Here is a 27,586-nt window from a genome sequence, read left to right as displayed (position 1 = left end):
TAGAGTCAGAGTCATATAGTATAGAAACAAACCCTTTGGTCCAACTCTTCCATGCTTACCAAATTTTCCAAACTGATCTAGTTTCATTTGCCTGAGTTTGGTCCATGCCCCGCTAAACCTTTCCTATTTATATACCATTATCACATTTAAAAGACATTTGAATAGGTATTTGCATCCACCATTCCTCTGGCAGTTCAATTCATGTACAAACCACCTCTGAAAAAGTTGTCCTCCTGGTCCCTTTTAAATCTTTCTCCTCTCACCTTTAAAAATGTACCCGAGTTTTGAACTCCCCCACCCGAGGAAGGAGACCTTTGCCATTCACTTGATCAATTCTTGATTTTATAAACTTCGATAAAGGTCACCACCCCAACATCATATGCTCCAGTGAAAGAAGTGTGTGGAACAGAGGATATAGAGACCAGTCACTAACACCTGAAAGAATGCAGAAAGGAGGGCTCTATGCTTCTGAAACAGCATGAGATTAGCGAGTTTTGAGAAGATTTGTAGCTCAGGTTGAGGTTCTGGATTATTGCTCCCACTGTGGATGTTGGCTCAGGCTGCAGGGAGAATGAATGAACTAAACAAAGGATTATACTACAAGTCTCAGCCTATCCTTGTAACTCAAACCCTCTAGGCACAGCAACATTTTGGTAAATCTTTTCTGAACCATTGCCAATTTAATAGTAGCCTTCCCTTGGCAGCGAGACCAGAAATGTGCACAGCATTCCAAAAGTGGCCTGACCAATGTCCTGAACAACGTCAACATGACATCCCAACTCCTATGCTGAGTTAGTAGGAACAGCCGATGCCGGAGAATCTGAGCTAACAAGGCATGAGTGATGTTTCGGGTCTGGTCCCTTCAGAATAATTTTCTGAAACGTCAGCTTTCCCACTTCTCTGATGCTGTTTGGCCTACTGTGTTCATCCAGCTCCACACTTTGTTAGCTCACATTCTCCAGCATCAGCAGTTCCTACTAATTCAGCATAGAAGTTGGGATCTCCTATGCTGAGTGGTGTGAGCAATGAAGGCAAGTGTGTCAAATGCCTTCTTAACCACTTTGTCTACCTGTGATGCAAATTTCAAAGAACTCTGAACCTAGGTCTCAAAGCCCTGTTTAGCACAAATAAACCAATGGTTAACTAATAGGAAGCAAAAAATTGAGATAATGTACTACCATTATTAACGTACTTAAACAACAAGCCCTTAGCTTGTATATTAACCTTTTTCTAATACCTTTCCATTCATCCTTAAAAAACTTGAATAAATTTGTCAACACATGTTCCCTTTCACAACATCACGTTGACCATGAAAAATCACACCAGGCCATCCGGTTTTTGCAGCTCCCTTTTAGAACTGCAAGAACAAGGTCCAACAGGTCCCATGTATTTATTTAATTTTAATCACTGAAGTTTCTCCAATACCTTTTATCAGATGCTAATTAATTTCATTTCCCCACTCTTCAACACCAATCACTGTCTCTGTATCATGGATCTATTACGAAGACAGTAAATATTTGTTCAACATCTCTTCTTATTCTTATTTCCTCCCAACTCTGCTTCCATTTGACCAATGTTTACTTCAGCTGTTCTCTTCCTATATTTATAAAATCACTCTCAATCTGTTTTTGTATTCATTTACTCTCAGTCGCAATGTGATTAAATGGCCTTATAGGTCACTGGAGTAGGCACATGAGACCACAATTTAACAATTCATCTGAGAGATGCCATTTCTAACACTAAAGCACTCCATCAATACTGCACTGGAATGTCAGCAGGGATAAAGTACTCAAGTTCTGAAGTAAAGAAATCTCATCTAAATGCAAGAATGCTGCAACCAAAGCTGATACACAAAGTCACATAGCTGTGCAAGGAACAACATTAGTTAAATACATATTTAATAGTCAATATTTTGTTCTGAAACAAATCCCCTCCAACCAAAAAGTAACTTTAGATTTATGGATATCCCAGCTCTTATTACCTTCTATTTGTTTATTTTTTTTACATAATCTGAACAGAACACTACATAGTTTATAATTGTACTAAACATAAATCTACATGCAGGATTAAACAGTAAAAAAGATACATATTTTGAGTTATAAGCCCACGGCTTTTATAATTATCAAAAGATAGATCAAATTCATAAAGCATTAGCACAGGTATGGTCACAATCTTCTAATGTTCACGATGAGTTGACAACACTATCAAAAAGTACTAGACAGATTATATGGTACATCATGATTAGTGTTAAAGAGCTAGTGTCAATATGGGAGTGTGACAGCACGATGCCTGCCAGATACATGCTGCACGTGTTGTACCAGGTTATCATTCAACATCGTGGAGGTCAAAACAGGAAGAGTTACCAGAAGCTGAGATTTGCTCATCATTAAACAAAGACAATTAAAAGTTAGACCATGGAAAATTACAGTGGGAACATTTCAAGTCTCTCAGAAAACAAAATTCATTCCAGTTATCTACATGTTAATTAAGAGAGAACAGAGGACGAAGGACAAGTCAGAATTTTAAACCGTTCCTGTGCACACCCTTTTTTGGATCCATAAAGCAGATGCAGCAGCAACGGGATATGGGCATAGGGAATTCAAAGAATGTGAGAGTAACCCCTTGCTTACTCTCTCCATTTCACTGAAAGACTGAATTGTGCCTCATTATATGACAGGTCTGGGACAATTCCAAATTTGTTGTGTTTACACAGTGGGATAGTATTCATAGCACCAGCTTTGATGTGCAAATTGCTCAAAAGTCATAGATGACACTCCACCATTTTAGCAGTAAGAAACCTTCAATCTCAGTAAAAAGGTCTTTACAGGCCTGCAAATTAATAATGGATTGGTGAGTGGATAGAAACAGGGATAGGGGTTGGGGTGCAGGGGTGATTGCAAAGAGTTCAGTCCAAACTATTTGATTGCTGGGTCAGTTGCGGAAGTGAGTCAGTTGTGGAAGTGATGCTTTTTTTTAGAAAGAATGTCTGTCCCCTCCTCATTTTCTTCCTGTCTTCAAAGTGTTGATTCTTGCTGTTCTGCAATTCAAAGCACACCAGACACTTTCCAGAACCTCACTCAAGGAGGTATCATTCTTCATTTCTGAGTCAATGGCCTGTGTGTCTATGGCAGTTATCACAGCACAGCATGATTCCATACTCTCCTCATCCCAGCCACTGCAAACACCTTTACCAGCCAGATAATGATCATGAGCAGAAACCTGGCTTGTATTCTCCTCTTCATATTCTAAGAAAGGTAATGATTGATTGGAACAGAAGCACAAAGTTCCCCTGGTAATCGTACAAGGTCATAACTGAGAGGGAGGGGAAATACATCTGTCACGAACCAGCGGACAGGATTGTTCGGGAAAAATAGTTAAGTTTAAAATAGAGAGGGATAAAAGTCCTGTTTTGATTCACATCTTAAACTTAGGTTCTTCCACAGTGAATAGTTAATGTAAACATGGGAAAATAGAAGGCAGTGCTGGGTTAGGTAAAGAAAGCCTGTTAAATTCATGGCTTAAGTTGTAATGGTTAACATCACCACTTGGACACTTTCCTTTTCAGACACCCAGTATCACAGTAGTTAGGTACAGCAAGGTTAAGCTCTCTACTTGGCTCTGACGATTCACTTTCTTCCAACCACAGTGCTGCATCCCCCACTACATTAGTGTGACGGTTGTTCAATTCCCACAACAGTCACATTGTATCCCATAGAATAAGAATGATTGCCAGCTAACTGCTGCAGATATTGGATTCAGCCTGGCCAAGCTCATTTCAAATATGATCCTTTTAATTTGCAGACAGAGGAGACAACCACCCTATCAGTTCAGGCTGAAGAGGAACTCAGACAAGAATTGAAAGGCTAGAGTCTGGTGCACTGCGCAACCCAAGTCATTGTACAGTGTGAATTACATTGATATAACCCCTACGTTCAAATGAATTGGGAACCACAGTAATTACAGACATGTTTAAAATGAAGGTGGTGTGTGTGACCCATGATCACATGCATCAACCGCGCAATTGAGACTAATTTAACCGATGAGCAGTGTAGAAAGGGCACCTCATACACTGGGGGCAATAACTGTCACAGCTATTCCCTTTGCAAAGCAAATGCTTAATATCAGCCCTTTCACTTTGCTAGAACTGGACAGCTTACAGATAAGGATCCACTGAGCTAAATGCTGACCTCTCACAACCATATTGCAATACATGCTGAGTAACTGGAGCTGCACTTACATTAACATAGAACAAATATTTGTCAATTCAAAAATAAAATGATGATGCATTGCACGCAATGTAACACTGCACTGTGAGAAACAAACCATGGAAGTGGACTAGTGTTTTAAATTAAAAGGAATGTTGAAAGTCTCCCTCTTTCCACATCTGTATCCAGTATCCAGTTCAGCGCTCACTGAGGTAATGGGACCAGCACATCCACATAGTTGACAGGGAAGAAACCTGATTGGCCATGCAGCATTCCTTCATACCAGTTGTCATCAATCTGATTGGTCAACGTGATGGTGTCACCTTCCTTGAAGCCAAGTTCTCCTTCATTCTCTGGCTCAAAATCATACAGTGCCTTGCAGCATGGCTGGTCTAGGTGTGCTACATACAAAACAAAATACAATTCATGAGTGCAAGTTTCTTTTCCTCTTCCATTTGACAGCACTGGTTCTTTCTGAGATATAGTTCCAAGATATTAGACAAATATTTGATTGTTGCATCACAATTAACAATCAACCCACAATGATCCACATTTCATCAATGGATAACAGTTAGCTGTGAAGGCTGACGAATGTTTTCCACATAACCCAGGAGCACTGGGACAAATTTAAAGGTTCAGGTGAGAAAGGCAACAGATCACACACCAAGATTTGAATGTGAAACCATCTCTAATACCTATAAACCCTTGAAAGAGAGACACAGAATTCATTCTGCTCACTGCATTGATTTCCTAATCTCAGCAATGGGTGGGGAATCAAGAGACTTCACTGAACAGTCATCTTGTAAAAGTTGGGATCAAATGTCATGATCAGAGAAGGGAAATCATGAAGCCAAGATCAAACATGAAGAATGAAAAGCAGAAATAAAATTGGGGGAAGTAGAGACTTCCTAACCTTGTCAAAAAGTTAAATTAAAATGTGTAATGTCATGCAATTAAATGAAGCAACTTGTTTGATACTGTCAAAACTGCACAAGAAAACTATATTCAACAAAATTCCACCATCTGAATATCTTTAGGCAAACAAGGTATTAGGCAGATGTTTGAAAGAAAGAAAACTAACAGAGCATTAAGAACAAGCAGGAAAAAGAGGTTCAAGATGGTGGTCATATGCAATAATATCACAGGCACAGACTTAATAAGCCATGTGATTTGTTTGAGTTTTGCAGTATTGTGTAATTCTGAACATTTGCCAGGAAATTTGAAAACCACTGGTGTACAGCAGAAAATACCATTGTGGCACAGCAGAGGGAGTTGATCATGGTCATACAATCATTACTATCACTGTAACTTCCCCCAAGAATTATCCCACAGAGGCCTCACTCACAGCGAGGTCCAGTTCATCCTAAAACCAAATAACAGAAATACATAAATGATAATAACCAGTGATAAATAGCTCAATTAAAAAAATCCTTTACATTATTGTTGAGTTTTTGATCATCATTAAACAAACAACCATGAATCCTTATTAATTTGTGAGAGCCCCTTTAACAGAAAGACTGTTGTCTCTTCATCCATCAGAACTAAAAATTGGGCATTAGCTACCCTACTCACAGGGGGATCCGCTGGCTGGCGTCCTATTAGGCTTGTCTGAACGGAAGGAGGCTGTTCAAGGAAAAGTTAAGTAAAAATAAAAAATTTCAATATCGTGTACAAATCTTCTCAATAATTAGTAAACGAAATACTACTGATTGAAGACAAAGGCTTTGTTTACTGTTACCAGCAATTATTTTCATCTTTCTTTCGCAGATGGTTTGACAGGACTTCCTAATTTTACAGGACTATCATACCAATTACTGCACGTAACAGATTTTGCACTGTCGAAATGTTATTCCTATTCTTCAATCATCTCTTCCTCTATCTCCCACTAAAATTCGCAAAACCATCCCTCTGTCAAGATCCAAAATAGTACTGAAATAAGGAGAAATTTCTTCTCTCAAAGAATTTGTATCATTTGTATTCTCTACACCAGATGGCTGATGTTGCTCCATCATTGAACATCTTCAAGGCTGGGATATCTCTGCACATAAAGGACTATGGGGAACAGACAGCAAAGTGGAGGTGAAGCTCTAGATAACATGGAATAATGGAGGAGGTTTGGCAGGTTTAACATCTTCTCCTGTTCCTGTCCCTGACAGACCATTGCCACATATTGAACTCCCACCCTGAGAGTTCCATTCCTGATGGCATCACAGCCATTCACACTGTATCAGCTCGATGAGCTGTGTTCAAAATTAGAGTTAAAAACAGCCAGTATGAGGAATGGTGCTTGCTTGCAGATTACTTTGCAATACACTTCTATTTCTCCTGGCATCCAGTTTTTTTTTTACGCTGGAGGGACAACATTTTTTCTTTGAAATACCACAACATATATGGCATGTTTGGAAAGCTACGTATGGTAGAAATTATGGTGCAGATTTAAGTTTCTGTCAGAGCTAGTTTCTGACTAGAGATCAACTTTAATTCCATTTCCCTGTTCTTTCAACTGCTCTTAAAGGTGACCAACTGGGTTTCAATAGCTGAATACAGTAATGCATCCCATATTCTAACATGTCTTTTGTCAGGAAAATATTTAAAGCGTCCCTTTATGTAATTCACCAGTGAATATAAACTGCCTAAAAAGGGCTCACGAAGCAGCCTAAACCTGAAGTCAGATCAATCTAAACAGGTCATTGACTTGAATACCTTCACAGTATTCCCCCACTGGAACATATTTTTTAAATGCCATTTTTGGTTACATATCTTTCGCTGGGAGCAACTTGAGAGGACAAACAACTTACAGAAAATGAACTGAAGACTGTACTGAACATTGACCTAAACACAATTTTCTTTTGCTACTGAGCATAACAACTAGAGCATCATAGATGCTCAGTAACACAAGGTTAGACAGCAATTGTCTGTGGCTTAGATCAGCAGATGGTGAGGGGAACGCAATGTTCACTTTATGGTTAGCTGTTTGAACATCTGAATTACAGCTGACAAGGCAGTATATGGATGCAATATCATAACCATATTGCTAATTGTGAGACAGAGAAATAAATATTCTGATCAGGAAAAAGATACACATTCTTTCAACTAGTTTGGGGAATCGATGAATCAGAGACCATAGTTCTTTACTGCAAGTACTGCAATCTCACATAATAACTTTTTTATGTAATGTTAACAGTACATTATAATCTTAACAGTACATTATAATCCTAACATTTTTCTTTTCCTTACTCATGCAATTGCTGACTCTGTCTGATGTATAGTTCTATTGGCGCCAGCAGTCTTGCTAGCATTCCTGGCACCTTGCCAAGTGGAGATCCTTTACAGCGAGTGCTGGCAGGCAAAATGACAGTGGAAAACTGAGCTTGATATTGAACATCAGTAGATGACACCAAACAACTGCTGTCCAACACAACAGCCATGAGACAATGACAGGAACCTTTTACTCTCCTAACCCCAGTATCGCAAGGCTAAATGTAGCACAACCGTACAGAAGACATTAAGTGGGACCTTGTGGTCTTTAAAAATGTATTTTAATAGTATTATTGCACTGAGACTCTCAAATGGTTACTAGAAAAGTTACATATTTTTCCTCAATGCTGAGACAGTCACCAAGATTATAACTGTTTCAACTCCTTGACTTATTCAATATTCTGATTTTGTTGGTCTTTGAGGTGTTTAAGAATAGCTTACTAACTGTGTAACTCCTGTCAGGGATGAATTTGGAGGTTGGTCATTTAATCAGGCAGCAGTGTGGTTAGATCCCTTCTTCCAATTGTTCAATTTCAGTCTGTGGCAGGAGCGTTCATAAATAGTTTTCATGCCTGGACATTAAAGTTCTCTAATTGACAATTAATGCCCTCAAGGGCCACATCATCTATTCCTGGTATTCAACCAGCAGCAGGCGAGGGAGTAGCCATCCAGGAAAGCTGAAAAGGGAACCCACATGTTTCCAGGGAGAGAAGAGATGTTCCTCATTGAAATGCACTTCGTATCTAATTCAGGGATCCAGTTTCGAGAAGCAGCGAGGAGACCTGCTAAGAGCCAACTCTTTCTTCTAAAGCACAGAGATGATGGTCTAAAACCGTTCAGTCCAGAAGGCTATAAAATACCTAGTTGAAATATCAGGTGATGTTTATTAAGTTTCCGTTAAGTTCCACTGGAAACGTGAATAGGCCCAGGGCAGGAATGTCAGTTACCCTGAGATCCATTTTGTTTTCTTTCACTTTTCCTCTCATTTTTTGCTTTCAGTCAGCAACACACCTGTTCCAAGCATACATTTTTAATTCTTTTCTTGTCCCATCACCTTGCCCTTTGGTCCTGGAAGAATAACTCTTTCATTTTTCAATCTCTTCTGCCTTCCTACTCTACCATAGACCTTCCTTTCTCCCCTGTTCAACCCATCCCTTGCTCAAAAAAACTTATTATACCTCTAACTTTACTCAGACTGATAAACTGTCATGGCCTTGAAATAGTAATTCTCTGCAAATGCTGCCATAACCTGTTGAGTATTTCCAGCATTTTCTGCTCAACTCCCAGAGACCTTCAGCTCTGCTTGGATCAGTACCTCAACAGCTCTTTCAAAAAAATGTTCCAGTGGGGAAGAAAGTTAAAGTAATCAAGTAATTTACATGCAAACATTTATCCTTGTTGTGCAGATGTGAAATACACAGCAGCATTAAGTTGTAGATGAGGTGATACTTGGGTGGGAGCTGGGATTTCATTTGTGTGCTTAATTATCATAAACTACATTTTTGAGAACATGACTTTGTAGCTTTGTTAAAGCTCAAACAGTTAGGCAGATACAGTAAATAGACTAAGAAAATAATCTCTGAAAATAGATGAATGGGTGGAACAATCATTTTGCACACAGCTCACAGCAGCAGATCACCACTATCGTCCCCAAAATGGGGGATGGGAATTTTAAAAAAAATAGTTCTAGTACATCTGGATTCAACAAAAGAAAGGACATCTGCTCAAAAAAGCAGGAGAATGATTGATGTTAAGAAGTTCACCAGAGTTGAGTTTACTGCACCCTGCAGATTAATAACATAATCCAACAGACACACTTAAATGAGGGAAGAGAAGTCACTTTCATATTGAGCTAACATTGCTAGCTGGTGATACGTTTGCCAGATGATACTAGAGTCCAAAACAGCTCTAGCAAAGCATAAAGGCAGCTAAAATTCAGACATTTCTCCCCTTTTTAATCAGCAAAACCTCAAGCTCATAACAACATTGACAAATTCTCTGGTCTTTGTGACCAGACATCAGGAGTGTAACTACTAGTGTCTGGATAGTAATTTGAACTTTTGGCCAAAAACAAAATCAAAGGAAATCTATTGAGTAAATATTGGTTTCCAGGAAATGGAAATCAGGGAGAAAACACTCCCCTGGTTACAGTCTTACCTGGCACTTAGGAAAATGGATGCGGTTGTTGGAGGTCAGTCCTGGAACTGAAATGACACTTCTACAGGAGTTCCTCAGGTTAGTGTCCCATGCCCAACCATCTTTAACTGCTTTATCAACTATCTTCCTTCCATCATGAAGTTTGAAGTGTTCACTGATGATTGCACAATGTTCAACACTATTTATGGCTATTCTGGTAGTGAAGCAGCCCATGTCCAAATGCAGCAAGATTTGGGCAATATACAGGCTTGCGTTGACAAGTGGCAAGTAACAAGTGAACTACAAATGCCAGGCAATTACCCTCCATTAAGAGACAATCTAACCACCACCCCTTGACATTCAATGGTATGACTACCACTGAATCCCCCACTGTCACATCCTGGGGGTTACCAGTGACCAGAAACTCAACTGGACTGTCCACAGAAATACATCCATTTGAACAGTTCATTCAGTAAAATTTATCTGATCTCATTTTGGTTGAGGATTGAGAGCCTACTTTAATTCTTGCTAAGTTTCTTACCTGTTCTCACAAAGTGACACCGTACCACAAATGGTGGGTACACTCTAGCTCGTTACCAGCAGCTAACCTTCATGTACAAAACTTGATGGGAAATTTGACTTGACAAGCAGTTTGACAAAAAGAGCACATTCACAGTTTAGCCTGGTACTAAATGCATTGTGCATTTGCCTTTACACTTTTCATTGGGAAATCCCTGTTTAGCAGTCAGCATAGGTAATCCTGGCTGATCTTTCTTCTTCTTAGATTTGAGCTGTTGAACATAGTTTCAGTGCCTCGATTACCACCTGAGTAGAGGTCTGATATCTCAGCACTGACAAGGATCAAACAGACAGCTTCCTAGTATTCTAGCTCACTAAGAGGCTGCACCAGAGGAAGCCATAATCTTCTTAACCTGTCCCTCCTTGATATAAACTCTGCTGCTGAGTATGTGTGGATCCTCCACTTTCTCAGCATGCTGTCTGCTTTACTGAAACATGGCTCAAAGAAAATAAACAATTCACAATGAGGGGTGAGGTAACTTTGAAAAGCTTATTGACTGAATTGATTAGCTAAGTTACTGCTGTGGCTAACATTGCATAATGACTACAATGAGCAAAGAAAATTTGCTTACCCTGTGATTTTGTCGACCCGCTATAAGAGAAACCACCATTGGAATGGTCTGTATCTCCATATTCTGTGTAAGTGCTTCTAGGCTTGGGCTGATATTCACGTTTGGGGCGGCCCGAGGCATCCCGTATCCTTTGTGCAACAATTAACTGTATTAGACAAAGTCTTCATCACTGTTCATATTCAAATCATTACAATACATTGTCGTAAATTGGTAACAATAATCCCTCAGGTGCAGCTGGGAGTACAATTAGGTATACTTGGACTATGTAAAATTCTATTATTATTAACTATAAATTCATTGTACCACTATCACTTGCTTTGAGGGGATAGTGGGGAACCTAAGAAAATTTTGATCAATCAAATGTTCCCTTTAAGCAGTTGGCAAACAGATCAACAGGACAGTGAGACTGCATAAAGCAACTGAAGAGTTTTGGATGCTAAGTTCCAGGGGAACAACCCAGAATACAGAACAACCAAAAGACTGACTCTCAATACCAGAGGACTAAACTCTCCATACCAGAGAAATTAGGTGGCTTTAATTTTGAAATAAGGAAAAAGGGTTTTACAGAAGTACAGTGCACTAGATGCCACATGGTTTGAAGTAAATCCAGGAGCATTACTTCAATGTAAACTGAGCTCTCAAGGGCGGAGGAAAGAACAGGCTAAAGTCATGAGGTGATCATCAATTCTATGAATCGAAAACGTATTGATTAGAATACTTAAATAAACACTAAACATACCATCCTAACTTAGGCTATAAATGACAGCTTAGACTGGTTGGGCCAAATTGTCTGTTCCTGTGAACAATATCCAAAGTAATAAAACTTCCCAGAATCCAGAATGGTCCAAGATTGGAACCTAGCAAGTGTAATACCAATATTCAAGGAAAGGGGAGAAAGAGGAGAAAGACCAGAGATCTAGGAGGAGCTAAGAATGGGGATAAACACTGCAATCTTAAATTGGCAATCTGTGACAAGTGCAGTATAGCAAGGGTCAATCCAAATTAATGATTCAGCTACTTTATTCCTGCTTTCTTGATCCAAATTTGCTTTTGATACAAAGCTAGTCAGGAATGTCAATACTAAGCGCACAAACGGATATTAAGTGAGTGGGCAACAAGGTGACAGATGGCATACTATGTGGGAAGTGTGAAGTTATTCACTTTAGTAGTAAGAGAGGAAAAACAGAATATTTTTAAGGCAGCTTATAAGGCATGAAACTTGACATTCTGAGGCACTTGGACATGCGTTTACAAAATACAAAAAGTAAGCATGTAGGTATAGCAAGCAATGAGGAAAGCAAAGGCATATTTGCCTTTTTTTTATATTCCAACTACAATTCAATAAAGAAGTCTTGCTATAAGTGCGTATGGCTCTGCTGAGACCACATCTTCAGTACAGCACACAGTTTTGGTCTCCATATCAAGGAAAGATATCCTTGCATTTTAAGTGGCACAGGAACTATGCACTAGATTGATTTTAAGACCATAAGACATAGGAGTGGAAGTAAGGCCATTTGGCCCATCATGTCCACTCCGCCATTTAAATCATGGCTGATGGACATTTCAACTCCACTTCCCTGCACTCTCCCCGTAGCCCTTGATTCCTTATGAGATCAAGAATTTATCGATCTCTGCCTTGAAGGCATCCAATGTCCCGGCCTCCACTGCACTCCGTGGCAATGAATTCTACAAGCCCACCACTCTCTGGCAGAAGAAATGTCTCCTCATTTCCGTTTTAAATTTACCCCCTCCAATTCTAAGGCTGTGCCCACGGGTTTTGGATGAGAGGATAGTCCTACAATGAGATGTTGAGTAGATTAGGCCATCCTGACTGGAGTTTTGAATAATGTGCAGAGATTGTATAATTGAAACAATTGAAACATAATGATGAAGGATTTTGACAAGGTAGATACAGAAGAATTTCTGTGTCTCCTAGTGGGGGACTGAGAACTTGGGTGCCCAGTCTCAGAATAAAGGGCCAATCATTTAGGACTGAGCTGTAGAAATTCTTTCACTCAACTGTTCTTGAGTATGGTTGGAATTCTCTAACCAGAAGCATTTGAATGCTTCATTGTTGAGTATCTTTGAGCTAAGAAAGATTAGTGATATCCCTCCAAATCAGGGAAAATGGGGAGCAGGGACCTAGGCGAAGTCAAAGTCAGGATCAGCAGTGATCATATTTAATGGTGGAGCTGGCTGAACCAGTTTCATTTGGTCTACTCCTGCTCCTATTTCTTCAATTCTGTTCTAAGGGACCCACCAAACATTGTTACTTCTGGGGAAAATAATAAAAAGCAGTATGCATCAGGGTCCAAAGACTGAAGATTTCTTCCTGCTTAGGTCTGTGGTAAGGCCTGAGCAACCTCTTTACTTTTGTAAATTTCTTCCCACAGCAAGACAACAAACGCGTACCCTTATGATTGTGGAGATAACAATAGATGCAAAATATCTTGTGCTTGGTATATAATTTAGTAGAACATTCAAGTCAAGCAAATAAAAAGAATTGCATACAGATAACATCCAATCACATCTCTCAAAAGGCTAATGTGCATCTAATTATTTTTATATGCAATGATGTATGCCAGCAAAATTGCAGTAAATTTGTGTATAAGATCCCTGAAATATCAAAGTATAAACAAGTAATTTCAGGTCATGTTTGCCAAATGGATGTTGGTCAGAAAGATGGAAATGCCTAATTTTCCTTTGATAGCAGATAAGACAAGACTTGCTTTTGTTAAGACTGGTTATCTGACAGTTTGCAACTCCAAGCACACAATCAACACTGTTGCAATCTAGACCGTAAGTGATCATGAGTAAAGACATTTTAAATGTCCACTAATTTTGCACACTATTCATTATATGCAACTTCTAGTATTTTTAAAGTATTTCTCAGAAGGGCCGTGACAGCAATAGTACTAAAGACTGGTGCTCCATAATTTGCCACACTCCCAGCCAAGCTGTTCCAAACAGCTACCATACTGTCATCTACCTGATAATATGGAGAATTGCCCAGGCTCGTCCTATATTCAAAAAGCAGAACAAATCAGTGAAGTGATGGAAGGTGTCATCAATAGTGCTAATCAGCAGTGCCAGCTTAGCAAAAACCTGCTCACTGACACCTAGTTTGGGTTCTGTCTCGGCCACTCGGCTCCTGACCTCATTACAGACTTAATTCAAATATGAACAGAACAGCTGGATTCCAGAAGTGAGAGTAATAGGCCTTGACATCCAGGCCGCAAAGGACCAAGTATGGCATCAAGGAGCCCAAGCTAAACTGGAACCAATGAGAATGTGGGTGAAAAATCTCTTCTGATTGGAGTCATACCTTGCACACGGGAAGATGGTTGTGGTTGCTGGAGGTCAGTCATCACAGCTCGAAGAGATTTCTGCAGCAAGTCCTCAGGGTAGTCTCCTAGGCCTAAGCATCTTCAACTGCTTCATTAATGATCTTCCCTCCATCATAAGATCTGAAGTGGGGATGTTTGCTGTTTTGTGACTTGTCATATACTGAAGCAGTCCATGTCCAAATGGAGCAGTATCTGGACAATACACAGGCTTTGGCTGACAAGTGGCGAGTAATATTCACTGCACACAAATGCCAGGCAATGACCATCACCGATAAGAGACAACTGCCCCTTGACATTCAATGGTGTTACCATTACTTAATCCACCACTAGCAACATCCTGGGGTTTACCACTGACCAGAAACTCAACTGCACTCTCTATATAAATACAGAGACTAAAAAAGCAGATCAGAGGTGAGAAGTATTGTGGCAAGTAACCCATCTCCTGACTCCCCAAAACCTTGTCCACATTTTCAAGGCACAAGCTAGGAGTGTGATGGAATACTCCCCACTTGCCTAGATGGGCACAACTCCACAACACTCAAAGGACGAAAACAAAGTTGCTGGAAAAGCTCAGCAGGTCTGGCAGCATCTGTGAAAGAGAAAACAGAGTTAATGTTTCAGGTCCGGAAACCCTTCCTCAGAACCATCCACAACACTCAAGAAGCTTGACACCATCAAGGACAAAATATCATAGTTCGTTGCTAACACATCCACAAGGGCCCACTCACTAGGCCAACAATGGTCAGTAGCAGCAGTGTGCACTGTCCACATGATGCACTGCAGAAATTCACTAAATACCATTAGGCATTATCTTCCAGACCCACGACCACTCCATCTAGAAGGACAAGGCCAGCAGATCTACGGAATATCGTCATCTGCAATTTGCCCTGCAAGCCACTCACCATCCTGAGTCAGAAACGTATCACCATTCCTTCACTGTTGCTGGATCAAAATCCTGGAATTCATTCCCTAAGGGTGTTGAGCTCACCACCACCTTCTCAAGCACAACTAGGGATGGGCAATAAATGTTGGCCAGCCACCAATGCACATGTCCCACAAGTGAATAATAAGCAAAAAGAAAACAAACACCAAACTGCTGAATCCAAATACATTGTTTCTGGAATGGACAAGTTTCATTATGGTATTTCTGATCTATTAACAGAAACTGATTTCAGTTAAAAAGGTATGAGCGATCTATGTATAACACTTCTATTCTTAGGACAAGTGGGACTGCAGCAACTTAGTGTAACTTCTCAATATTACATATGAACTTTATGTCATATATGTGCACAAATAAATACAATTTATATGGTAATTACAGCACAAAAATGGGTCTTTTGTCTCAAAAGATACCTGAAAGCATTGCATCAACACAAGCTGTTGTTAATTAATATTTTTAAAATGAATTGTGACAAGCAAGGGGAAAAACACTGCAATGGTGCAACTCAATCATAATAAGGCTACCAAATTAATTTTGCAGAAGATCGTTCCTCTCATCGGAATGCAAATATTTGTGAGCCTGAACTTATCTGCTGAGGTTTTAAGCAGACACTAAAACAACAACTGGGACTTCAACAGAACAAAAGAAAAAATCAGGTAGAATCTGTTCGGTTCTTCCAATTATCATTCCTTCTGTTCTGAATGTGGTCACGTGGTCTAGAATTTAGCTGCACAGACCAACAAGCCACCCTGCTCTACATCACCATCTATCCCAGCTGCTTTGTCCTTCATGTGCAGGTGTGGACTAAGTATCTATTGATCATTCAAGCATGAGAGAGGACCAAGCAGGAGTTTGATTTTGTTCTTACTAGATTTGTTTTCCAGTTGTGGCTGCTGGGTAGGAGTTTGAAATCTTGCTATATTAATGTTTTAATCAGGGCCAGCAAATGTTAAAACAAGTTCATTCCTCACTCACATAAAAACAAAGTGCAAGAGAAACTCAATGATAGGGCTAGGGTTATGGACTCTTTGTACACATTTAAGGCTGAAATAGATATCCTTTTGATCAACAGGTGTATTAAAGGTTATGGTGAAAACACAGTACAGTGCACATGAGGAGTGCTGGATCAGCCATGATCCTACTGAATCGCGCAAGAGGGTGGAGGAGTGGAACAGACTCCTCCTGTTTCTATTTTTAATGGTCTTAAGATTTGGCACGCACTATGGATAGAAAAACAGAGTTAATACTTTGAGTCCAGTATAACTCCAGAAAATTCGGAAGAGTCTGCTCTGAAGAGCCACACTGGGCTCAAAATATTAACTCTCTTTCTCTCTTTACTGATTTTGCCAGAACTCCAGCTCTTTTTGTTTTTATTTCAAATTGTTAGCATCCATAGTAAAAATATAAGCAAAATACTAAGTTTTTTTCACAAATTTGAAATTTATCCATATTGTTTTTGAGTTTATAAGACAATGAAGTTTCATCCTGTATAAATGAGATAAATAGAAATTCTCAGTACACTGCTAATTTGGTTTCCCATGCAAATTAAATTACATAGAACACAATCAACATTTGTGTTTTCATTCTAATCTTCGATGTGGTCAGAACATAATGGTACACAATGGATAAAATGTGCATTCCATAAATTTGGTCAATGTACATTCACAACAAACTGCAACTTAAATTAAGCACCAGGAATTAGGAATATGCTGTCCAAACGCAGCCTCAGTTTTACAACATCACTTCTTACATCTCAATATAAGGAATTTACAACACTACGGCATGCTATAGCACTGCATACTATTTCACAAACCTGAATAATCCGCTTAAATTTTCCCCTCAACACACACTAATAGTAGCGAGAAGTCCACGGCTACTAACAGCTGCCCAAATCGTACTCAAGCATAAATACTTTGCCCATTAGCCTTAAAAGTACGTTATTCCTCCACAAAAGGCTTCACAACCACCTACCATTCATATGTCTGCATGCATCATTGAATGCTGGTCACTTGCAGGAGCTGATTTTCTATTTTCTAAAATCCTGTCACCAAGAACCAAATACAATACTGAAAACTCCAAGCTGAGATCAAACAGTGTAAAAATTAAGCAGAGTGGGACCTATTGCTGAACAGTTCACTAACAATGTTTTGGTGAAGATCTGTAGCTTGGCTAGTGGCTGGAGTTGTTGGTTGGTTCGCCAAGCTGACTGACTGAAATGCAAATGTTTTGCCCTCCTTCTAGGTGACATCTTCTGTGCTGTCTAGCCTCTGTTGAAGCGCTGTTGTTCTGTTCCATTCTGAATTTATATGGCCCAGTCTGTCATGGTGGGTGGTTCTGTTTCTGGTTTTGCTCCATAGTGGTGTGTAGATGGAGTCTAGTTCAACATGTTTGTTTATGGCACCAATGGCTGAAAACCAGGCTTCCAGGAATTCTCATGCTTGTCTTTGTTTTGCTTGTTCTAGTACTGTTACCTTGTCCCAGTTAAACTGATGGCTTTCTTTGTCAGAGAGAATAGAAAGGAGGGCCAGTTGGTCATGCTGTTTTGCTGTGAGTTGGTGTTCATGTATCTTGAAGGTGAGCTTCCTGCTCTTCTGTCCTATGTATTGCTTCGCACAGTTATTGCGTTCTATATTGTATATCACATTTGTCCTGCTCGTTGTGGGTAAGGGGTCTTTGGTTTTTTTAGAGTAGCTGATGAAGTGTGGCTGTTGGTTTGGGTGTTATTATTATTCCAAGAAGTCGTAGGAGTCTTGTAGTCCGTTCCAAAACATTTCTAATACAGGGTAGGGTGGCTATAGTTTTGGGGCATACAGTGTCTTCTTGGTGTTGTTTATTTGCCAGGCATCAGTGGATGAAGCTGTCAGGATACCCGCTGTTTGCAAAGACTTAGTATGTGTTCCTCCTTGTTTTTGCATCACTCCAGGATGTTGCAGTGTGTTATCGCTCGTTTAAACAGAGTCTTGACACAGCTCTGTTTGTGGACGCTGGGGTGCTTACAGTTGTAACTCAGGATTTGGCCTGTGTGTGTAGTCTTTCTGTTTACACTGTTAAGGAATTCACCGTTTTATGTTTGTTCCACCATTATGTCTAGAAACAGGAGTTGATTGTTGTTCACCTTTTCCCTGGTGGACTTGATGCCAGTGAATATGTTGTTAAGAAAGTGGTGTGTTTCTTCTAACTTTGCTTGTTTATTGATCACAAAAGTATCATCCACATACCTGACCCACAGCTTAGGCTGGATCTGGGGGAGGGCTATGTGCTCAAGTCTTTGTGTAACAACTTCTGCTATAAGACCCAAGATGAGTGAACCCATGGGTGTGTCATTAATTTGTTCATATACGTGGCCGTTGAAGAGAAAGTATGTGGGAAGGCGTAGGTCTAGTAATTTAAAGCATATTGTCCCTGCTGATGGTTCCAATAGAGGCCTGTGTTTTCGCATTGTCTAGAAACGTGACCACTGTCTTCTTTGCTCACGTCATGTTAACAGAGGTGAATAGTGCCGTAACATTGAAGGAGACTGTTATTTCATGCATGTCAATTTTAAAATTTCTGATGTTATTCAGGAATTCCTGTGCGGGGTGTATGGAGTGAGTCAATCTTTAGTGAGGTGTTTCAGTCTCTGTTTAAATGAGCAATAACATACTGCAACATCTTGGAGCTGTGCAAAAACAAAGAGGAACGTCTTTACAAAGCCTTTGCAAACAATGGGTATCCTAACAGCTTCATCTGTGGATGCCTGACAAATAAACAACACCAAGACCCTATATGCTCCAACACAACGGCCACTCTACCCTATATTAGAAACACATTGGAACTGACTACAAGACTCCTACGACCTCTCGGAATAATGACAGCACTCAAACCAACTTTGTGGAAGCATACTTCGGCAGCTACTGTAAAAAACCAATAACTTCCATACCCACAACAAGCAAGACAAAAGCAAGACACACAAAATATAATGCAACAACTGCGAGAAGCAATACATAGGACAGAGGAGCAGGAAACTCACCACCAAAATACATGAATACCAACTCACAGCAAAATGACACAACCAACTCTCCATCCTCTCTTTTCACTCCGACAAAGAAAGACATCAGTTTAACTGGGACAACATAACAGTACCAGGACAAGCAAAACAAAGGCAAGCATGAGAATTCCTTGCCATAAACAAACATGTTGAAATAGACCCCATCTACACACCACTACGGAGCAAAACCAGAAACAGAACTTACCCACCATGACAGACTGGACCATATACATTCAGAATGGAACAGAACAACAGCACTTCAACAGCACTGAAGATTCCTTACATGATAATTGCTATCATGGCGATATAGTAAGGGGAAAGTCAGTTCACTGCGGTTCAATATTTTGAGGTACAGGCAAGACAGGGAGAGGGGTAAAAGGGGTGGTGATGTTGCACTATTGACCAGGAAGTCAATCACTGCACTAAGAATGACATCTTAAAAATTCCTCAACTCAGGTCATATGGCTAGAACTGGAAAACAAAAACAAAGTGTGCAAACACATTGTTGGGAGTGTACTACCCACCACCAAACAGTTGGAGTGACAGAAGAGTAGACATGTAGGTAAATTTCAGAGAAGTGTAAAAATGATGGAGTAACAACAATAAGAGATTACAACTTCCTTCTTTTTAACTGGAACAGACAAAGGCTTGGGAGCAGGTAGAATTCTTAAATTGTATCTAGAACAGCTTTTCAACTATCACAAAAGAACTCGTTCAAGAGAAGGGGAAGTTCTCGATGTAATTTTAGGGAACAAACTAGCCAAGTGGTAGAAGTGTCACTGAGGTGCATTTCGATGATATTGTCCTTAAGTAAATAAAGACTAAGTAGTCATGGAAAGGAAAGAGATGGATCAGAAACTAAACGTTCTGAATTGGAGGAAGGCCAATTTCAATATGATAAAACAAATTCTGGCCAAAGTGGTTTGGATCAGCTGTATGTAGGAAAATCTACATCAGATCAATAGTGGTCTTTCAAAAAGGAAAAACTATGCAAGGCTAATTTGTTCTTATAAAAGTGAAAAGTGGGACCACTGGGTCCACAGAACTCGATGTCAAGGAATGTACAGGACTGGATAATGTAAAAAAGGAAGCTTATGTAAGACAGTGGGGACTCAAAACACTGGAAGCTTTCAAGACATATTGAAAGTTCAGGGGATTACTTCAAAAAGCAATTGAGAAGGCAAAGAGCTGTGGTCAAGAAAAAAATACTGGTATCAAAAGAAAGTGAAATCCACAGACATTTTGTAAGTATATTAGAGGCAAGAGGATAATCAGAGAAAGAGTAGGGCCCATTAGGCTCCAAAGTGAAAACTGTGTGGAGCCATAAGATGTAGATGTGATTTTAAATAAGTATTCATTACTGAGAATGACAATGTAGGCATTGAAATAGGGAGAGTGACTGTGACATACCAGAACAAATTACAACTGAGGAAAAGGAGGTATTAGCAGTTTTAGCAGGCTCAAAATTGGACATGTCCCCAAACCTTAATGAGATTCATCCCAAGTGACTATGGAAGGTAAGGGAGAAGAGATTGCAAGGGCTAGGCATGAATTTTGAAATCCTTTCTAGCCTCGGTAAAGTTAATGTGGTACTATTTTTAAGAAGGGCGTGGTAGGGGTAAACAAGGGAACTATAGGCCAGTGGACCTAATATCGATTGGATGAAAACTCTGATGAAAATCTGTGGGACAGAATTAATCTTCATTTGGAGAGGCAAGGATTAATCAAGGATACTCTGGAGATCATGTCTGACAGGTTTGATTGAGTTTTCAGTGAGTTTACTACGTATGTTGGCAAAGGTAGTGCAGTTGATGTAGTCGACGTGGATGTCAGTCAGGCTTCTGACGAAGTACCACACAGGGTTCTAGTAAAGACAACAGCAAAAGGGATGCAAAGCAATTTAGTAGATTAGATCCATTACTGGTTTAGTGGCAGAAGGCAGAGGGTGATGGTCCAAAGTTTGTTTTAGTGACTGCATGCCTGTCTCCAGTGGCATATTATACGGCTTGGTGCTGGATCCCTGTCTATTATTAATGAACAGTACAAACATAGACACAATTGTACAACATTTGATCAAGAAACTTGCAGGTGACATGAAAATTGGCAATTGGGTAAATAATGTGAAGGAAAACCTTAATTGACAGGATTATATAAGCAGCTGGGTCAGATGGGCAGACAGTAGTAAATGGCATTTAATCAGGCAAATTGAGAGGTAATGCATTTTATTAGGATTACCAAGACAGGGAAACACACATGAATGCTACGACTGTAGTAGGCACAGAGAGGCAGAGGGACACAGGTGTGCTGTTCTGCAGATCCTTGAAGGCTAAAACGGCATAGGGGATATCTGCTTTTATCATTCAAGGCATACAACAGCATGAAGTTGTGATGGAGCTGTACAAGATGTGAGTTAGGTCACAGCTAGAGTACTGTATACACTTTTGGTTGCCATACCATAGGAAGTACGTGAATGCATTAGAAAGGGTACAGGAGAAATTCCCCACAACGTTGCCTAGCTCGGGTGTTTTCATTAAGAGGAGACAAGACAGACTGGGGTTGATTTCCTTAGAACAGAGAAGGCTGAAAGGGGACCTGACAGAGATGGAAAAAATGAGAGACATACAAAGGGAAGATTGGAGGAAACTTTTCCCCTTAGAGGAGGATCAAGGTAAGCAACAGAAAATTTAGAGGGGATTTTTACCAAGATGACAGTGGGTCTTTGAATCCACTGCCTGAAGTATTACACTATTTAAGTAGTATTCAGATGAATGCTGGAAATACAATGGTCTACAAGGCTATGGGCCACATGCTGGACAGAAGGACCAGAAGAGGTAGGTGTTTGATCACTGATGCGGACATGTTTGGCCCAAGGGCCTTTTTCCATACTGTAAAATTCTATGACTCAATGAAAACAGCTTCCAGCTGCAGTCATAATATTAAAACACCGTATATTGCGTGCACGTGCATGACTCACCAAACTCCAACATCTGCAGCAAATTAAATTAGGTTGATGGCATGTTTCTTAACAAGATTTGATGATACATATTCAGTATTTTTGCAAACTACCAGTAGTCTCAGGACAGCACAGAGAAATAAAGAAATGAAACACTAATTAAAAAGTCAGCTGAGGGCTTATGCAAGAGGATAAAATTATTTAAATGCTAAGGAGAATTTAAGATAATAACAAGATTAAAAGGAGGTTAAGGAGTGCTAATGGGGGCAGGGAGATAATCAAAAAACAACAAACAGAATAGTGAAATATTTTACAGGGATATCAGAAAAGAAACAGAATCATTAACACCAAGGTTGGACTTCAAAGAAAAGGACTGGCAACTTGCAAAAAAAAGCAAAAATTTTTACTAAGTACTTTGGTTTAAAAAACAGCCAGTCCTGAAATTAACAAAAGAGAATTCAATAATTTTATGAAGTTACAAAGTTTGAAGTACAAAGGCTGATGAAAAATCAAGTTCAGTCACCCCAAGGGACAAATTCTAGGGTAATGAAGTTGAGACAGGAAATTGCTGAGGCCCTTAAAATATTTCTGGCCTCTACTGAATGTGGATGGTCTTGCAGGACTTGAGGCAGGCCAGTACTGTACCCCTTAAAAAAAGAGAGATCTAACATACGTAATTACAAGTTTAGCTAAGCTCTACATCCATGGTAGAGAAAACCTTGTCTTTAATTAAGGATAAAATTACCATTTTTTCAGAGACTGTACTTACAAAGTACCCAAGCCCAAAAGGGACAATCAGGCATGGAAGTGTTTTTTTTGTGGAGATAACAAGTGTGATAAATTAGAAATGCCAAGGAATGCACATGCATTTTAAGATAGGCAAAATTATGAGTTAGGATCAGGCACATGAAACTAGCGGACAAGACGAAAAACCAGAATTAAGAATTAGTTGTAATGCAGAAAACATATGGAGTGTAAAAAGAAGGCTTGAAAACAGTTGGCAGTAACATGCCTCTGAATTCACTTGTCGATGTCTTCTTTTCAATGTTGTTATGACTCCCATGGGAAAGCATAAACCAAAATAACCTAAATTATGGAATGATCTCTAAATAAAAAGGTTACTGTTAAGTTAGCACTTGTATAATTTATTTTGAAGTAAAAGATACAAGAATTAACATATGCCAGAAATGACCATCTCCAATCAAAGAGAATCTAACCACTATCACTTGACATTCAGTGGTGTAACCATCACCGAATCCCCCAAGATGAACATCCTGGGTGTTACCATTCAGCTGGACTCACCACAAATAACACAGTGGTTATAAGTGCAGGTCAGAGGCTAGGAATACTACAGCGAGTAACTAACCTTCTTTCCCTAAAGCTTGTCCACCATCGCTAAGGCACAAGCCAGAAGTGTGATAGATGGATGGATGCAGCTCCAATAACTCTCAAGAACCTTGACAACATGTAGCACAAAGCAGTCTCTTTGACCGGCAACATATCTACAAGCATTCACTTCCTCCCCACTGGTGCTCAGGAGCAGCAGTCTGTACTATTAACAAGATGCACTGCAGAAATTCACCAAATATCCTTCGACAGTACTCTCCAAACCAATGACCACTTTCAATAGAAGGAAGAGGACAGCAGACACATGGGAACACCACCACCTACAAGTTGCTCTCCAAGCTACTCACCAGCCTGTCTTGGAAATATATCACCATTTTTTCACTGTCACTAGATCAAAATCCTGGAATTGCCTCCCTAAGGGCATTGAGGGCTGACCTACAGAACATGGACTCCACCTTCTCAGGGGCAGGGAGGGACAGACAATAAATGCTAATCAACCAGCAACACCCAGATCCCATGTGTAAATAAATTAAAAAACAGACAATTGATATAATTAAATAAAAAGGAAAATCTTAATACAGATATGCCTTAGCAAAACACAAGCACTCAAAACATTCCCTGCACGATACAGCTTCACAATTCCACAACACACTTTTCTTTATTTACACATGGAAGGTCAGGATTCCCATCCAATAACAGCTTTCATGTGTAGGTTTCAGAGGTTTTTTTTAAGATTAGATTCCCTACAGTGTGGAAACAGGCCCTTTGGCTCAACAAGTCCACACCGCCCCTTGAAACATCCCACCCAGGCCAACCCCCCTATAACCCACACACCCCTGAACACTACGGGCAATTTAGCATGGCCAATCCACCTAGCGTGCACATCTTTGGACTGTGGGAGGAAACAGGAGTACCCGGAAGAAATCCACGCAGACACGGGGAGAATGTGCAAACTCCACACAGACAGTCACCTGAGGCTGGAATCGAACCCAGGTCCCCGGCAGTGTGAGGCTGCTGTTCTAATCACTGAGCCATCGTGCCGCCCTTGGTGTATGACGTACACCAATAACACACTTTTGTACATTCTCCCTCCTTTGAGTCCAATGGTGCAGCTTTCCACTGTTCATTTTCACTGACCAACCATTAACACTCTCTTCACAGCTTAATCACTTCTGGGGAAAAAAATGCAACCCTTCAACATTTCAGAGTATTCACACAGCTTTCCAGGTTTTCAACCATTTTGAGCCAGACTTCACAGTACTTCCAAGATCTCCCATCTCCTTTTTGCCAAACAGATAAATTGACCTCTTCCTGAATGAATTTTTTTCCCCCTCACAAGAAATCTGTGCCTCTTTCTGTTTCTGTTGTCTCTTTGTACTCATATCTGTGTGCTCCACCTCCCCTACTTGTCTCTCATGTATCTACCAGTCAAACAGCTTCTGGTCTTAGTTGTCTTCCTGTTGGTATTAATTCCAGGTCAGGTATGAACAAATAACAATAAAACAGCATTCATTACTTTTGAGAAAAATACATTACAATTGATCCCATTACAATTGACGCAAACTCAAAAAAAATTATTTTTATTTCTGATTAGAGATATTTTAGAATAACTCTATTGTACTTCAGGTCATAGATCATCATGTATATCTGAATAATTTGGCTGGAAACCTATATGTAATAAGATTCAAATAAGAAAGTATCATCAAAATAGAAAATACAGTTAACATTCTAGAATACTGAAGTAAGCCACAAAAAGATTTTGATGAGATGAGATTGTTCACATTATAATTTTGAAGTGACACATTTTAGTTAAATGTAAAATATTTATAGTTTGAATGGGGGTAGTTCCAGTGATGTGAAAGACTGAGTGTTTGGGTATGTAGGCTCACTTGGTATCAATGACAAATTTTCAAGTAAATGCGAAACACTGCATATGTTTGAAATTAAAATTAAAACAAAGTTATGGAAAAACTCAAAAGATCTGGCAGCATCCGTGAAGAAAAAAAAGTTAATATCACATTTCTTCAGAACTGGAGTCATCTTATATTTGAAACGTTTGCACTCTCCATGGATGCTGCCAAACCTGCTCATTTTCTCCAGCTCTTTCTTTTAATTTGTGATAATCTCAAACTGATAAATATATACAAAAGAAGCAACGGGATTTTTTTTATATCCCAAGTAAGAAATTCACATGGCATTATGAACAGCTGATACAAGATCCAATTTAAGCTACAGGGCAGAGTCAGGTTCCATACTTGGGAAACTAAGTTTTAGAGAAAAGAAAACTCAGATTCACCAGCATTCTGAATGGTAAGTTAAAACACTAACTTAAAAAACTTTAAAAATTGGGCCTTTTTGTTCAATCAATGCTGATTAAGTTTTATAATTGAAGTTTTGATATATGGGATAGGGCATACAGAAGTTATTTCCAGTCATTATGGGGCTTTGAACAAGAGACAATAAATCAAAAGATTAGGAGAAATGTATTCAAACAGAAAGATATGAAGCTGCTGGTTGAAGCAGAAACTACACATCAACATTCAAAATTAGATTGAAGGTTGAAAGAACAGATGAATACAGAGCCAGAAGTAGACCATTGAATTACTTGAGCCTATTGCCATTTAATGAGATCATAGAATGTATAGAATAGAATCCCTCATGTGGAAACAGGCCCCTCAGCCCAAGAAGTCCACACTGACCTTCACAGCATTCAGCCCAGACCTATTCCCGAAACCTAACTAACCTACACACCTCTGAGCACTATGGGACAATTTAGCATGGCCAATCTACCTAATCTGCACATCTTTGGACTGTGGGAGGAAACCCACGCAGACACGGGGAGAATGTGCAAACTCCACACAGTCGCCCGCGGGTAGAATCAAACCCGGGCCACTGGCGCTGTGAGGCAGCAGTGCTAACCACTGAGCCACCGTGCCTGTGTCATGGCTAATCGTGGCCTAATTCCATATAGCTGTCTTTGGCCCATATCCCTCAACACCTTATATGGCACAGGAAAATGCACAAAAGAATATGGAAATTGATGGCAAGAAGTCATTGGGAATGTTTCCTTGCCTGGAGGGTGAAATGCAAATGCACTGCTTGATTGAGGCAAACAGCTGGTTCCATGGAGTGACTTGTATCCACTCTCAAAGTAAAATACAGAGCATTTATATTACATTGCTTTGAAACTCATTCTGAAAAGCCAATATTATTGCCTGTACTCTTTTAACAAATTTCCCATTTTGCTTGCTTAATTTTAAGAGTTATTTTTCAGGCTTGCTCAATCTCCCAATTTCCTAAGGAAGGATTGATATATCTTTCGCAAAGTTAATCAATTCTTCTGTGTTTAAACAAGTTAATTAATTCTCCTTAATTATTGCAAAGGCTACAATTTCAAAGAGATTTGAGACAAATTGCAGAGGAAGGACTGACAATGCAATAGATCAATCAAACGTTAAAACATTTTAAATCCTTCTTCATAGGTGGGATAGCTGGTTAGCTTGTGAGCTCCAAAATTCAATTATAACTTGCTAACAGAATTAGGCACAAAAAGATACACAAATTGGGGCTCATATCCTTACATCATTTCAATAATGGTGAATTACCTGTCTAAGCACTCTGATTCATCATAGCACCAAACAATAAATATCAAAGCCCAGACTTCAAGGAGGAGGTAGAATTAATTTTTTGGCTTTTTTGGCTGACCAATGTTGAATCCGTTATGGCATATTATTTCAGCCAGAATATTTGATGATGTTGTTGATTAACACATGGAGACAGGAAAAAAACATAGGAGGCTCTTCCTGGTTCAAACCATCCTAGCTTAGAATACTGAACGGTTGAGGGTAACAAAGGGATTCTAGTTTGTAAGAAAAATGTTACAGGGAACGTTGCAAGTTACAAGAATGATTGAATTTCCATGCTTTTGTTCTTTGAAATGGTGAGGGCAAATTAACCAAAGTTCTGCAACCTAGCCAAATTGACAGTAGATACCCTAAATTCTCTTAAACTTTACTTAATCCATCTGATTATACTTTTTGTATGAGATTTAGCCGATTGAGCACTACTTGATCAGCAGGAGGACAGGGAGTCTCTTTCCCGGCTTAGGAACACCACAGTCAGTTTTGGACATGAAAGTCTGCTTGAGCTAACAGCTTCTAGCTTGCAATAGATCTACAAGCAGATTTTGAGTTTCTGGCTGTTTATTTTAATAGAGATATAC

General features: G+C 39.6%; 1 protein-coding gene across 5 annotated transcripts in view; it reads right to left on the bottom strand.

Moving 5' to 3' along the window:
* Positions 1 to 1,974: 1,974 nt before the first annotated feature.
* The window catches only part of LOC125465816 (endophilin-A2-like), a 140,506-nt gene continuing 114,894 nt past the window's right edge, over positions 1,975 to 27,586 (bottom strand). For 4 of the 5 annotated variants that reach the window (XM_048559701.2, XM_059638599.1, XM_048559702.2 and 1 more), the window contains exons 8-10: positions 10,751 to 10,878; positions 5,778 to 5,828; positions 1,975 to 4,606 (exon numbers count right to left, since the gene is read on the bottom strand). In XM_048559701.2, coding sequence (XP_048415658.1) covers positions 4,410 to 4,606; positions 5,778 to 5,828; positions 10,751 to 10,878 — 376 coding nt within the window. In that variant the 3' untranslated portion in view covers positions 1,975 to 4,409. The remainder of the gene's footprint in view (positions 4,607 to 5,777; positions 5,829 to 10,750; positions 10,879 to 27,586) is intronic. The other variant, XM_048559703.2, reaches the window with a different exon arrangement.

Source organism: Stegostoma tigrinum, chromosome 30, assembly GCF_030684315.1.
Source record: "Stegostoma tigrinum isolate sSteTig4 chromosome 30, sSteTig4.hap1, whole genome shotgun sequence".
Classification (NCBI taxonomy): Eukaryota; Metazoa; Chordata; class Chondrichthyes; order Orectolobiformes; family Stegostomatidae; genus Stegostoma; species Stegostoma tigrinum.
Note: the sequence above shows the minus strand (reverse complement) of the source record. Positions and strands in the feature narration are given on the sequence as shown.